This window comes from Pezoporus flaviventris, unplaced genomic scaffold (assembly GCF_033815535.1).
Source record: "Pezoporus flaviventris isolate CSIRO_AGI_PZ_B2104156 unplaced genomic scaffold, CSIRO_AGI_Pfla_v1 ptg000213l, whole genome shotgun sequence".
Classification (NCBI taxonomy): domain Eukaryota; kingdom Metazoa; phylum Chordata; class Aves; order Psittaciformes; family Psittacidae; genus Pezoporus; species Pezoporus flaviventris.
Window position 1 is genome coordinate 7,490,789 of NW_026892761.1, and position 15,444 is coordinate 7,506,232.

The following is a 15,444-nucleotide window of genomic DNA, read 5'->3' on the forward strand; positions in this document are numbered from 1 at the left end:
CCTTTGCTATGAGTCCACATTTTTCTTGTCTGCTATACACATTTATGCTGTATAGTAAAAAGAGGAGGAAGGTGTTTAAATGATCAGTGGGGGACAGTGGCAAAATATAAAACTCGGTCTGCATCATGAACTTACATACTGCAATCGCACGCTGCAGCAGGAAGGTTGCCAGTGCATTTGCTGTGTGTTATCTGACTTCAAGATCAGCCATTCAGCTGCATACAGAGGACTATTGATAAGCAGTTGCTATGGACAATCATCAAATAAGCAGAAATATTTTTAAACTGCATCAGTGCGCCTTCTGATTTGAAAAGCCCTTAATGTTGTTTGATACTCTAGTTAAAATCCAGCAAGAGAAAAGTTTATGTATGTCACCTATTCGGGGATTTTTTTTTCTCTGAATGGCTTTTTGGTTTGTTTTAAATTTCCCCTACACTTTACAGGTTGGATCAGGAAAAATTAAATGGTCTTTTTTGGTACGTCCACAGCTTGAATGCTGTGAAACCAGCAGACACATTTCGTCTGTTCTTTGACTCAGCTGCAGCAAAGAACTCCTGACAGGCAACTTCTGTCCTGAGGATTTCTTTTAAATTGTCAAAACCATCAGATTGCATTAAAAATCCATACTATACATCAGATTTTGGTGCACTGGCAGTTTTAAAACAGTCCAAAGTAGCTAATTTGAGGCATGTGAGCCAGTTGAAGCCCTATACAAGTGTTGTATACTACAATCAAGAATTCCTCTGAGCAGAAGTCCTTTCAGCTAGTTCAGCCTCAGTTTTCTCTCTGTAGAAGTCAGCAATAAAAAAAAAGCCATTTTCACCTCTGCAGGCACTGTGGTACCTTGCCATTCCTACTCTGTGCAGCTCACAATATAAGCACCAGGATGAGACACTTTTTGGTGCTGGGATACAGGGAACTGACTCATTTTGTGACAGAAGGTTCAAATCTCACAAAGAAGACCAGCTTATTCTGGTGCTGTTGGTAGGTGTTAGCAGTACTTCCAGGGGAAAGAGAAGCAGCAAATCCCCCCCAAGCTGTGTTATTAATACCAGTTTGGGATGCGCAGTCAGGAAAGGCTCTGCGCTGGTTCTGGATCTAGGCTTGGTTAAATCAAGAGATTGGAGCTGGTCTTATGAAATTCAGATTTCTGTTTAAGATACAAGATTATAGCTAAGCCTACCTAGGTCAGGTGTTATGGAAAGTCTAATGCTACTGTCTCCCACTCTAAAACTGAAGACTTTGCAAAATTTAAGTACCAGCTTTTAGTGGTACAAAATACATTATTCTCAACACTCCTGAAATGATTTCTGTTCAACCAAGTGCTCTGCAGGGTTTGTGCGAGATCTTTCTGCACTATTGGGGAACAAATTATGCAGCTGCCCTTCTGGTCTGCTGTATTCATACAACCTAATTCCTGCTGTGAGCATGTGGGCACGTTGGTACTCAGCAAAATTTACTGTGAAACAACTGAAAACAGGGTAGTTCCACTGCATTTCCTAGAACAGAGCTCAGGCTCTGCACTCTTAAAAATATCAGCATTCCTCATTTACAAAACCAGGAAAGATTACTATGTTTTTCCTACAATATTATTGCTATCTTCTACTGTACATTGTTTATCCACTCATGATGCCTTTTTATCACACTGTGGTAGTAATGCCACACCAAAATGTTATAAACTTGCTAGCTGTACAACTGCAGATGGCAGCGGTTATCCTTTACTGTGATAAGCATGTGCCAGTACAGTATATTCTAACACATGAAGCAGAACATAACAAACATACTAACTCACATGGAAATTTAACCTTCTGAGAAATTGCTGGTAGCTTTGCAAAGCTAAAGAAACAAGGTGAATATAAGTAAGTGTGTATTTTTTTCTGGAACATACAGCTTCTGTAACATGCAATTGATGACTTCTGTAAGATGCAATTATTTTCCTCTGCAGCCTGTGTGGTTAAATGCTACAGCTGCTAAATGAGACAAGTTACAAGCCAATAGTAAGTTCTATAGGTAAAGAAACAGCAACAATTCATCAGAGAGAAAATAAGGTGTGCTCATACAATGCCTAAACATTAATGAGGATCAATCATAAACTCTTTGAATTGACTGGGACTCCTATATAGTAACCTCTGTTTTATCTGGGTTTATTTTACCTTGGGACAGGTGTTACAGCTGCTGAATTGTTCTCTTCACTGGTTCTTTGTGAGCACCCCTCTCCTTCACACTCCTATCCAGTCTGACAAGAAAAATGAAGAAAACTCCTGGATTCAGCTGACATCTACTGTTTGAAATCCTGATCACAGTGCTCAGAGTCAGAGAAAAATGGCTTTTGATCCCAGGTTGGATAAAGGCTCAGCAAGCTTGGGTTGCCTCAGTTTCCTACAGCAATAAAATGTCTTAAAAGGGCTTTGAGACCTGGAGGGCAAGTCATTGTTAGTGAACCGCAAATTGGTGTTATTCTTTTATAGAATATATTACTCTTTCTTCCCCCATTTCCCACCCCACCCAAATAAGCACTAAGATATAACCTCGCTTGCTTTGTGCTGTGTTCAGGAGTGACATATCCCTTCTCCCTTATTACTAAGATAGATTGATGTAGACAGATATTTTGCAGCAGGCTTGAAGAGTTTCCTCAGACAGATGCTCTGTTACATGAGAACAATACGATCTTTGGACGAAAGGAAGGGTGTCCTTCTCAATGTTTACAGAGAGAGGTGGCAAGTTGCTTAGTCAAGGCTGTCAGCTTGATGCCAATACATTGTTCCTTGCATTGAATCGGTGCCTTGAGATGAAGAGTTAAGGAAACAGGAGGTTGCAGGGGCATTGGAAGGATCTAAGAGGTCAGTTATGGAAGGATTCAGTAAAAGTTGTCTCACAGATCTCTTCTTCTATGTTTGATTTCTGGCAGGGAGTCCAGAAAATTCCTTCCTGATAATTTCATTAACTGTGAAATAAAAGAAGACAAAGAAATATTAGAGCGCTTTCCAAATCACAAGAAGTAAAAGCAATCCTTGGGCAGTTTGCTGTTCAGCTGAAAACATCCCTTCTGTATTTATAACATAACTTTATTAAAACCAAAAACTTTTAGTCCTGTTTACTCAGACTACATATTTTTGGAAGGCACAGGAGAAAGAGCAGAGAGAGGGGGTTTACGCTGTGTTCTGCATGCTTCGAGTACCATAAAAACACAACTGAGAAGCTGTACCATGTCTCCAGTACATGCTACATCCCTTATGTACACAACGCCTTCCCTCTTTCACAGACACTTCCTTTACACAACGTAAAAAGGGAAAACCTGCAAGTCTCTGAGCACTTTAACATCTTCAGTAGGCTGAAATAAAAATATTTTGAAAAGAAAAAGGCCAGGTTTGGAGAAAATAAAATGGACAGTGATGAAAATACAAAGATTGAAATTCAGGTGGAAAAGTGGCTTTTTTGTGGTTTTCTTGTTTGGTTGGTTTTTAAATATTGCTATAGACTCTGTTCACTCTACATTTTTATTACAGTTTGTTTGCAGACTGTAGCATAAGCAAACTTCCATGCACCACTGTCATACCGAGAGGCTTGTTAATAAAGCTCCAGAGAAGACACTGAAGAACTCTGTTTAAAAAATCAGAACAATAGTACATGTTAACTACAACAGCCATTCTCTCCTTTCACACTTACTCGCCTAAAGCATCCTCTGGTACCTCCTGGAACAGCAAATCTCTCTCTAGGCTGCAATTCCACTAGGAGAGACCTAGAACATGGGTATTTTTATTCAGGAACATCAGAACTGCCTGTTTTGGGGCTCCATCTCACATGCAGCTCCTTGGTGCTGTACTCACCAAGGGGGTCCACAGTTTGGAAACTGTTTCTCTACTATAACAAATTTGCCTTAAAACCAGAAGACCAAATTTTCTAAGGTTTCAGGCCCCAGATTTAAACGATTTCTTCCTGCTGATATTTAAGGGCTAAGACAAGGACTAACTCCAACCAAAGCTGACCCTCACCCAAGACTGATTCATCCTCAGGTTAGCTCTAGGACTCCTCCATATTTAGGCCCATATCTAACAAATGTTTAAGAAAAAAATTCACATAATATTTCACCACTTCCCACTATTAAAAGAAATGGTGGCCAATCTCTTATTGTCTCTGGGAAGGGAGAACACATGTATTGGTTTTTAATAGTTCTGACTAGTAGTTTGAAGTCTCCCTCCACTCTACATGCAATGTCATTTATCTCGGACAAAGTAAATTCTATGTGTTATGCAGAGCTCCATCTCATCGCTGTATGGATGTCTGCTGAGGTGGGCTGTACTCCTCAAGGACTAAGTATTCACACACATCATGGCTAGGTGCTTGCTTGATGGGGGGACAGGGAGCCTGCATATCCAGGTATGCTAAATTCTCTTGAAAGGACCTTGTAGCCTGTGACACGCATTTTCCATCCCTCCATGGTCAAAAATCCCACTGTTAACAGCCCAGAGTTTAGCTCTTTCTAATTCCAGCCTCTTGGAAAGGACATGGATGAAAAAGAATGGCTGAGAGCAGAACTCCTGTCTTCTCCTGCTGCCCAGCTTTCTACCTACCACAATCACCTACAGGCTTCTATGAGCCTTTTGGGTGAATTCTTGCTAATAAAGCGTGTTATGTGGGGTGTTTGGTGTGCTGCTGCTCTGCAGTGCAAGCAAGCAACCAGCGGGAGGTGAGGTTGGTCCACTTTCAGGCAAAACCCGTCCTTCAGCTCAGTCAGAAGAGCTTCCTGTTTGCTCTACCCAGGAAATGAGAGGAGCAGGTCTTCAATGGAAATTTTTCACAGCCTCAGCTAAAAATAGCAGTGAGGTAAAAGAAGTGGGCACCCACTCTTACAGGGTCATTTCCTTTCTAAAGACAAGTGGGCTGAGACTGCAGGCTGATCTATTTATCGACACGTTTGTTTGAGCAGCCAGCGTGCCAGAAGTGCAGTGTGTGACTGAATACATTTCATTTAACACAGCCACCACTGGTGAAATACCAGAGCCAACAGTCATCTTTGTCTAGGAAGGGTTAACTAGTAAGTGAAAAATGAGCAGGTAATTAAATGGAGTTACCATTAATTACCACAGCCTTTTGAGGGGCCTGGTTTTGGTGCAGTTTCTCAGCCTGAGCTTTAGACAAAGTGAAATCCATCATGCAGCAACAGTAGACCACAAGCCTGGAGCCCAGCTGGTGCAGGGACCTTCTCTTGCTGGCTCCAGGCAGGTTAGATGGTGTGGTGAAAGGCTTACTCAGCCCGCAAACTTCACTTTCCCTCCTGCATGCTGCATGGGAGGTCAGCAGTGGGTTTTGTGGGCTGAAGTTATAGGGGTACTACGGTCTGAAAAGAGCTGAAGAGTTGCGTGGGAACTGTACGAAACATTAACCCCATAGATGGGCCACAGGACCATGCTCGAGCACAGCCAGGCTCTCTCTGGGCAAGCTCTTACAGGCAGCAAATTGGGTTTTTGTTGTAACCATTTGAATAAACAGAGCTTCCTGTGTCAGTAGGCCCGAACATCCTGCAGTCATCCTGAATTTCACCTAAAGCCAAGTGGTGAGGGAGTTTAGTGGAGTTTAAGCTGGGCAACACTAGTCTGGGAGCTCTAAGGGAAAGATGTGGAAGTCAATGATTGTCCCAACACAAAAAGTCCTAATCTACAACCAGAGCCTCTAAATCTAATGAATATATAAACATAACAGGAATGGATCCCAAGGCAAGTATCTCTCTCACATCTTGGAATCACCTCCAGACCAAGTCTAGTGAAATCACACATCTTTGGAGATCTGCTCCAGATCCAGGTGTAATCTCAGTGACTTGGGCTTCAAAAGCAGATTGAACAAAATCAGTACTCTGAGACATATCTAAACTTCAGAGGAAGCTGAGCTCATGTGCTAAACTTGCTATACTGAACTCCCACCTATCTTTGTTGGTAGCATGGTTAAAATGTATCCCAAGTATCAGTTCTCATTATTTGCTCATTGCTACCTGAGAAGAAATGGAGATGATGTGATTAATAAATAAAATATTGTTATTTAAGGTGCCTGGCATGTGGCAGCTCTAGAGCACAGAGCTATTGGTCTATTTAATGATAGAACCGATTAAATGGAGCCATGAGGACATATGAAAAGATAATGAAAGATTAAATCATAAAAAAGGATATTGAAACTACAGCGGACCAAGGAAATGCCTAGTGAGGCCTGAATCTCTTCAGCATATCCTCTGTTAGATACTGCTGTTGTATAAATATTACAACAGCCCTGGTGCTTGGAGATCCCCAAGTTAACTGAATGCAAGGGGCTGGCTGAAATCATGGGAGAATGTCTGCATTCTACTAATCACTCATCTTTGATGGGTTAGAGTCAGTCTCTCAGGCTCCAGTCCTCAAAGACATTTAAGACTCTAATTCACATCCTCTCAGATAGAAATCTGGAGCGGATTCACTTGCGGGATGATAGTGGGTTGTATTAAATACCGAGCTTCGACTAGTAGTCCAGAGACAGAAAACAGCCTCCAATTTTAGCTGGCAATGAGTCAGGCTCCTTGTAATTGATTATATATCCGCACACACACTCATCAGCATGCATGCACACACATTCACACACGCATCGGAATAACGACTTCACTAGCGCTATTCCACATGTATGTCTGGAGTAACATCAATGAAGTCGATGCTGTCACAGCACTATACCAGTGGCAGTGGCTGGGGTCTTGTGCCCTTTGGGAATCCTGCAAGACCGAGGGTCTCATCAGAGGAGGCAAAGCTCAGCTCCAGCGGCTCCTCCCTGCATCAGGCAGGGATCCTGCGATATTCCACATTTGTGCCAATGACATGGCCAAGAAGCGTTTTACATGCAAAGCAAACACAAGGCACGCAGGGAGGAACTAAAGGCATAACAGGGGCTGGGGAGGAAAGTTGAACCCTGAATTTTTAGTGTGCCCTCCAAACATGACCAGGCAAACCATGGTCCTAACACAGGACCTTCCTGCTGCCAGGGAAGAACAGGATGCTTTAGCCCAGCATGCACAACCCCATCTCTCCTTCCGTGCCCACCAGGCCCCAGCTACTTCAGGACAGCTCTGTGGTACACAAGTGGGGAAGAAAAAGGATGAAAAAAACCTTTAAGCCAAATAAAAAGGGGCATGACTTCTTAATTATAAAAAATAAATAAAGGTTAAGAGAAACACACAGCTGGAGAAAAGGCAGAAAAACACTAATTACCTTTCTTTTTGATTGCTTGGATCAAAGATCACAGCCATTCTTTCTCATATAATGTTTTGTATCCAGCTAAGGTGTGTATCTATCAGCTCTGAAAAAGATTTGCAAAACCATTTTTGAGAAAAAAAGGTAACCTTTGACCTGTGTTGCAAGGCCAAATGTTACAGTTTTCAGCTACTCTTTCATTTGGTGGTTTAATTTATTAAAAGGACATTTCAGCATATACCATACATAAGGCAGAACTTAACCGCTGACCTTTTTGTTTGCTCAGATCCAGCACTAGATTTTACTTTTCCCCCTCTTTTCTCAACTGATATTATCTAAAAGTAAGTATGCAAAAAATTACACTCCGGAACTGATCACAAAACATGCAAAATGGTGATAATTTGATCTGAGACTTCAGAGGCACAGGAGGTCCATGCTGGAAGTCAGGTCAAAGACTAGTCACTGCCTTTTGCAAAATTCAGTTATATTAGCATCTTAGTGGCCCAAATCAAGCACGACACGTTTATGCCAGATCAAAAGTCAGTCCCTTTTAAATAACAGATCTAACCACAGTGGCCATGTAAAGCAGACTTTGCCTTAATTGTAAAGAACAGGAAAGATACATGCAAAGAAATTCCGGAAGTTACAGTCTTTGCTTCCAACAGAAATAAGGTGATTTTTATTTCTCATAAAATGGCAGTATTTAAAATTCTGTTTCAGTTTTGGCTGATCTTTTGAGATTTCTTTTAAATTCATCATCAGAGCATTTGGCACGTCTGCAAAACCATGTGGAAATTAAAGAAGTTGCAATATTAAGGAGGGAAAAGCGCCTCTTAAAAACTAAGCTAGTTTTGAGTGCAAGATTCAGAAGTATCTTTGCTGCTGGATTTCAGGTGACTATATATAGAAAAGAAATATTTTACTTGGCTCCCACAGATTGCACACTGGAACCTACCACTCAGTACACAGCCTATTTTATATTCTGCACCCTGGAAAATCAGCTTTTGCACATGCAAGCAGAGCAACTAACTGACTGGTAAATACAAACTTAGGTGTATCAGGCACAAGGAGCCCAAACCCAACAGACTGTGTTGGGGAAAAACACTGGGTGCATGTGTAGGGGTTGCTTTACAAATCAACAGCAATGAAAGGCTTTTTTTCTGGTAAATGAGGACATAGAACAACTATGAGGCACTTGGCTGTAAAGCTTTACATTTACTTTTCTTTACATCAAAAAAAATTTTACTCCTATTGAAATAATGCCCATAGATGCACCCCACATCCTTCCTTCCTTGTGCTGCTTGTAACCTATGAGGTCTGTGTAAACTATACACCTCTTCTACACCATCCAGCCCATCAGCAATCAGGTCATCTCCATGAATTAAGCAAACTCTTGGAAGATGTTCCTGATCTCAAACTAAGTGGCAATTCAAGTCCCGTAATGCATTTTTGCTATAATAGTTTCAATAGACTCAAAACCCATCGGCATCTTTCCATGAATTTAACAGCATAACATAGATATCTGATGGAAAACAGGATCTAAATAAAATGCATATTTTTGGCTGAAGCCTGTCCCAACTGAAATCAATATCTTAAGTTCCTTGTGATTCACAGGATCTGGATTTCACTGTTGACATTTACATATCCGTCCCTTATATTTCAAGCTAGTTACAGAGTAAGCTGCACAGATAAAATTATCAGTATCTATGGTACTATCCTACCCAAAATCTTTAACAGGAAGCTGTGTGTGCCTGTAAGAAAAGAGCAGAAAATAAAGATAGCATTTCTGCTAAAAAATTAAAAATGATCAGTGTCCTAAATGCACTACACAGCAAAACTATCAAGGAAATAACACATGACTCTGTCTGTGACACTACCCCAGAAACTGCAAGGATTTTCTAAGTACTTTCACTATTACCAGTGCAATTCCAGTAAAGACCCCAACAGCCTGCGTTAAAAAACAAGCAAGACCTAGTGGTTAAAGCAGAAGACTGGACAGTGGGACTCCAGGGCCCGGACCTCTCCTGTATCATCATCTTGCCATATGGCCCTGGCCAAGTCCATGGTAGCCCTGAAGGACCAGATTTATTATTAGCTTGCTTTGGTCTGAAAAACGCAGAAAGATTGTGAAGGTCACACTCAGGAAACTTCAATAATACATGCCTAGATAACAGAAAAAAGCCCAAAATGATGATGTTCATTGAAGGAGCCTATACTAAATGTGTGGATGTAGTAGAGAGCAATCATTTTCTGAAGTCCCTACAGGGATGTTTTAAAGTCCTTAAGTAGTCTAGATCTCAAACTACCAAAGGCATGAGGTGCTGAGCTCACCTAGGCATTCTAAAAAATACTAATAGGCAACAATTTAAGTTACCAGCCTAAAACCTTTAAACCTATAAATGCCAGTCAATGTTGCAGTCCTCATCTCTAAAAATTAGGTCATAAGTATTTGTATTAGGAAATTGAGCCAACATAGGTAACAGCGCTTTGGAGACAGTGATCTGTTCCGACTTTGCTGTATGGCACCTAAAGTCAGGAGACTAAGGAGCATCCCTCAGCCCTGGATGCCTTGTCCTGAGAGATGCTGGGGTATCACTTGTGAGAAGCTTCACAGATGTTCTCTCCACTGATTGTGCAAGAAGTCTGGGACTGGTGTCCCCAGACAGTAGCCTGAATAACTTCGACAAGCAACCCTTTGCTTTTGTTTATTCATGCATTATCCTTAGACAGAAGTTCTTACTCTGCAGTTCCCTCCAGCCAAGTCCTCCCCAGCAACACAAAGCAAAGTGACCAGTTACAAGGGAAGGGAAACAAAGCAGTTTGCAGCAGTGGAGACAGGTGAAATGTGTGCTGCTCTCCCTGTACGACTTGCTGCACACAGAGCTGTTGGGTGCCTGTCCTAGTTTGCCGTGCTTCACTTCAGCTTGTTACACAGGTAGCCACAATCTTGTAAATCAGTAATAAGTTGCACCTGAACCTGTAAGTGATTAGCAAAAAATCATTACACTTCCATGGCCAAAGGACTTTCACACAGTTAATCAGTTAAGAAAAGAATTGGGTGTTAACTGGTTGTTTAGTTCCCTGGAAAACCAGTTTCCTGAGACCCTGTAGCAAGAGGACTGAAATCTGAAGTGCAAGGTATATATGGGAGAACTACATAGCTTACAATTCACATACTCTCCTGGAGAAAGAGGTGCCAAATGTTGCCCTAAAATGAGCTGAATGGAGGACTTCTAAGAATGGGCTGGTGCCACTTGTGCTTTCAGTTATTTAACCCATTTGATCCCTGTCTGAGTCTATTGGAAATCAGTAAGTTAACTTTTCTAGGCATCTTCTTCATGAACCAGGAAGCTGGGGTTATGTGGCACTTGTAGGACACACATGCACACATGCTCGAGCTTTCTCATCCTGGGCTACTGGCTGGAACAGCAAGAGAAAGAGCAATTTTTGCTCCAGAGTGTGATTTCCTGTTTGCTTGGTAGATTTCAGTATTTAGTCATCAATTTTTTTATCAGAAGATTCTAAGGTAGGTGCAAACCCTGCCTACACATTGACTGGAGGAGGAAGGCACATCAGCTGGCAAGCAGGAAAGTGCACCTTTAGGCACAATTTCATGCCCTTTCACTCTTGCCCCCTTAGGCTGCAGCATATCACTGGAAGAAGCCCTTGGAGCCCATCTGTAGGCTCAGTCCCCCTGTTGTAAAAACCCTAATTTGCAGAAGTCACTGCATAAGTACAACGGGAAGAGGCATGCCATAAAACTGGGGTGTTTCTTTAAATCTCATTCTCAGAACTTTCTTTCTGCCTGGTCCACTGTGCTGCACATAAAGTGAACACATTCAGGGTGGCACCCAGTGCCAGGCACTGCCAATCTCATTCACGGGTTACCTGACAAAGAACTGGCTCTGAATATTGATGTTGACACTGCTGGGAACCATATGAATATGAAGCAAAAACTCTTGTATTATTAAATTTGCTAAGATGATGATAAATATCCTGTTTATTTGCTAGATAAACCCTTTAAATCTGTTTAGTGACTACATGTAAGGCATAAAGGAACTGCAAAAATATGTGCAGTTCTTTTACCAGCGTCAGCAGCCGCTCTGGGAAGCGTACCTTGAAAGTGGAAAACTAGATCAGCCTGGGTGTGATGAGGAACTCCAGGCCACCGTGGATTCGGTTTGTAGTAGCTTTCCATAACAAAGTCTTTTTTTAACTGACTTTCTTTCTGCTCACATATATTTAGATATGACTTTCATTCTGCAGTGCTCGGATGCCAGATAGTTTTGGCTGAAATTGCAAGGGAAGGGACACATGTTTGAGTCATGCAGTTGGCTCTTTCTACTTGATAGGTAGTGAGTTACTGAGAAGAGATGAAGCTTGTATTTAGTTTTTAGTTAACCAAGTGAAATCTCCCAAGTAGAATACGTACATAATAAATAAATATACAAAACTTATACCAGAAGGGGAAGGAGTTCATCTTCTTAAATCACATTACTTGGCTAAATCAATACAGGAACATTAGGCTGATGGACTGAAGCTGAAGAAAGTCTTCATTTTGCCAATCCTGACCCGATCTAACTCTGCAGCAGCAGCTGCTGCTGCTGCTGCTGCAAAGTACAGGGGTGAACTGTTCTCACATTTACTTTTGTGTGCACGGTGTGAACCTTATGAATTTGCTACATAAAGGCTGAGATAAGCAGTGGCATTTGGCATTAAGACATATTTCTTTTAGTTTAGAAACAGCAAAACCAAAGGAGTTTGGTGATGACTTTTTCTTACAGTAGCTTGCACCTCAGGGTTTAAAAGCTAATGAAATTGATAATAGATACCACAATGCCTCTAAAATAGGAACTGCTGGCAGGAAAAGCACGCAAGCAGTGGCACTATTTATTCACATGTCACTTTGCAGTTTCATCATTCTCCCAGACTTAACCTATTTACTAAGAGGAGATATGAGTCATTCAGCAAAATGCTTCAATAAAGAAGAGAAAGAGAATAAATGGGAGAAAGCTATTTTTTACAGGAAATAATTGGGGGGTAGGAATTGAAGAGGAGTTACAGCATGTTCAGGATTAGCTGAAAGAAACAAGAATAGGCAATGCTGCTGCTTTTTTATTTCTGTCACAAAGGAACTACCAGAACAAATATTTAATTGAGGGGAAACAAACCATTTAACAAATATTTAATTAAGGGAAACAAACCATATTACCCTTCCCTTTAGGCAGCTTTGCAGGGGATGAACAGTCCATAATATAATCTATTTTCCTCCCTTGAGCGCTAGCGCTTATGTCTATTAATCCACAAAACTATTTATTGGCTCTAACTCTCTGGCATCTTATCTTCTGCTGCGTCTTAACTTTGCAAGCATCCCCACTGAAGGGCTTGTGCATTCTTGCAGAATCTGGGCCTCTCCAGCAAACCGGGTTTCCCTCCAAACATGTCTGAACTGAATTTTGAGCCTGGTTCTCAGGAGAAAACAGCCAACTGAAAATCACTGTCCAAGGTAACAAGGGAGATGGACAAGTGGCTATGAACAATTCTGCCAGACAAACCAAACTCTCCCCTGGAACCAGCATGCAAATAACCTTCTGCTTGCAATTACTCTGCTTTCACAAACAACTTTGGAACGATGAGCGCGAAGAAGGCATATGTTTCTTATGTGCTTTATTTTAAAGAGGACTATGGGCAGTAGGCACACTGTTCCTAGTGAAAAACACATGAAATCACTTTTGTACACAGATTATTTTTCTATCATGACTCCACACCCTTCAGCAAATGAATGTCTGGGGTAAGATTCATCCCCCTTTCTGCTAGGCACTGAACGGTGAGCACTGTTTTAGGAGCCCTGGTTGCCTCTGCAGGCAACGGGAAGCAACGGGCACCACTAGAGAGGTCTGCGGGTCTTGGCAATGGGAGTCCAGGACAGCCAAGCCCTAACTTTGGGGCTACAGTTATAAGTCCCAGTTTAGCTGGAAAGAATCCAGACCATTAAATATTTAAGTGGTTATTGACAGAGTGTTATAATTCACATATAACAATGTCAAGGAGGTGCCACATACAGGATACTCTGTCTGCCCACATCCATCTGTTAACTTTTATTTTGCACTTTGACTGCCAGTCCTCTGAGGCAGGAACTGCTTTTTTTTTCCCTTTGGAGTCAATACAGCATCTGCCACAACAGAGTTCTCATTTATGCAGGCTTTCTAACAGAAAATAATGTAGTAATGAAAGTAATACATAATACTATGGAGTATATGTACCAATCAGAGACCATTATGAACGGAGAGAGCAAACTAATTATAAGAGACACCTATAACTAGAAAAAGGAGTGCAAAAGACTATGGGAGCAGATATTGTAACGGACTTTGCATCTCACCTCAAAAAGGCCAGGAACGTCTGTCAGTAAATAGCTTGAGAGAATAAGAAAAAGGTATATGCATCATCCAAAGACTTCAAACTTCCAATTTGACTCAATGGCACAAACAAGAAAACTATTTTTCTCAAAAAGAAGATAAAAGAAAAGGAAAAGAAAAAGAAAGAAATAAAAGGATTTAATTACGAGAAATAGAACTGAGCTCCTTGATGTCCAATAGCTGCCGAGGTGACTATCTTTAGCTGAAGTGCAGCTGGCGCTATTGAAGTTGGGCAATTCCCAACCTCACCACAACAGCAATAACCTACATTTGTTCAAAAATTAGCCCTCAATTATTTCCAGACCTCACATCCCAATTCCAGATCAAGACATAGGAACAACCACCCAAAGAGACTGCCCCAAGGAATCCTTCCCAGGATTTAATGATGAGCCATCCCAAATTTTCCAACTGTGAGGTCTGAGAGCTGTGTGCATCCCCATGCAACTCAAGCAGGACGTGAAATATTATGCTTCTTGCACTGTCTCAAGGGCATGCTGCAAGACACTGTAAGTACCTGGAAAGACCATCCTAATCACTCCCAAGTTCTCGTCAGCTGTATGGCAATGTTCCTTCTCCTACACAAGTTTGCACAGCCAGCTTACAGGCTCTGCATTTGTAGCTCATATTGAACCTATTAGTTTGCATTTAACCATCCATTGCTACACTTCCTGGGTGAATTCCAACCAAACAATGAAGGGTTTGGAACCGCATCATGATAAAACACCCTCTTGCCTAAAATAAAGATAAAACTTGCTTATGTTTGATATGATCTCATCTGACTACAGAACACATTCGGAAGCAATTGGCAGGCCATCCGCTCTGAACACAGACTGAATGAGAATACTGTTTTGTCCTAAAGTTGGGGAAGTAGCCACAGACAGCTGGGAGACACAGTAGTAGCGAAGCTAAAGGCCAAGATCACCATAACTCTTTCTGAGTGGTCCTGGAAGGAGAGTGATTGCCAACAGCAATGAAATGCCCCAGCTAACACACACACAGCATAATGAAACCGTATAAAGCCACCAGACATCTTCCACAAGGGCAGATTTTGGTAGATAACTCTCAACTAAACCACTGTGAATTATACATCTATCCATTTTGTAAAAAATCAAATACACAAAGAGACAAGCACGCATCACCTCTCAGAATCTGGCCTAGGCTGTACCCAACGTTTCCTAACAGATGAGATGGTACAAGTGCTTGGGAACACCAACAGAGGATGTCCTATGACAGGAACTGAGGGTTGTCCTTTAGGATGCTGAGTACAGATGAGGCAATTTTTGCAGTAGTAAAGGCTGATTCATGGGAGGGGATGTAATGCTGACTCCTCACACACTCTTTGCAGCATCATCACAAGGAAGGCTCACAGTGTGTTTATGCAGCACCATGTGACTTCACGATCACCACCATCATGGAGCAATGCTGCACAGCACTGCTGTAATCTCTTCTCTAGGGAACAGCTCTGATGGCTGACTACCACCAGCTGCTATGCTTTGCTCAATGTGTAGGTGAAGGACAGTGGTGACAGCCATGGTGAGGAGAAACCCAGCTGAAGCAACAGGACAGCTGTCCATCCTAACCTGTGCTCCCCCATAACTCATGAGGCTTAGAGAACTTGCTGTGGGCTGTAGCATGTGCTCTAGAGCCTGTCCCAGCTAGCACTGCAGAACTGCCTGGCAAAAAATGCATCTGCCACACTTCACACCACACTGGAATTACCTGCTGGCCACACCATTGCAGAGCCCAGGAGCACCAAAACAGGCTGGTGTCTGGTAAAGGGGAAGGAATACTCTAGGTACTATGAAAATGACACCTAAAAATGAAAG

The 15,444-nt window shown here is 41.8% G+C and overlaps 1 protein-coding gene across 2 annotated transcripts in view; it reads right to left on the reverse strand.

The window, feature by feature from the left end:
• Window positions 1–2,501: 2,501 nt before the first annotated feature.
• NFATC2 (nuclear factor of activated T cells 2) overlaps window positions 2,502–15,444 on the reverse strand; it is an 85,419-nt gene continuing 72,476 nt past the window's right edge. The window contains exons 10-11 of one of the 2 annotated variants that reach the window (XM_061442094.1): window positions 7,221–7,308; window positions 2,502–2,944 (exon numbers count right to left, since the gene is read on the reverse strand). In XM_061442094.1, the coding sequence (XP_061298078.1) occupies window positions 7,265–7,308 (44 nt within the window). In that variant the 3' untranslated portion in view covers window positions 2,502–2,944; window positions 7,221–7,264. The remainder of the gene's footprint in view (window positions 2,945–7,220; window positions 7,309–15,444) is intronic. The other variant, XM_061442093.1, reaches the window with a different exon arrangement.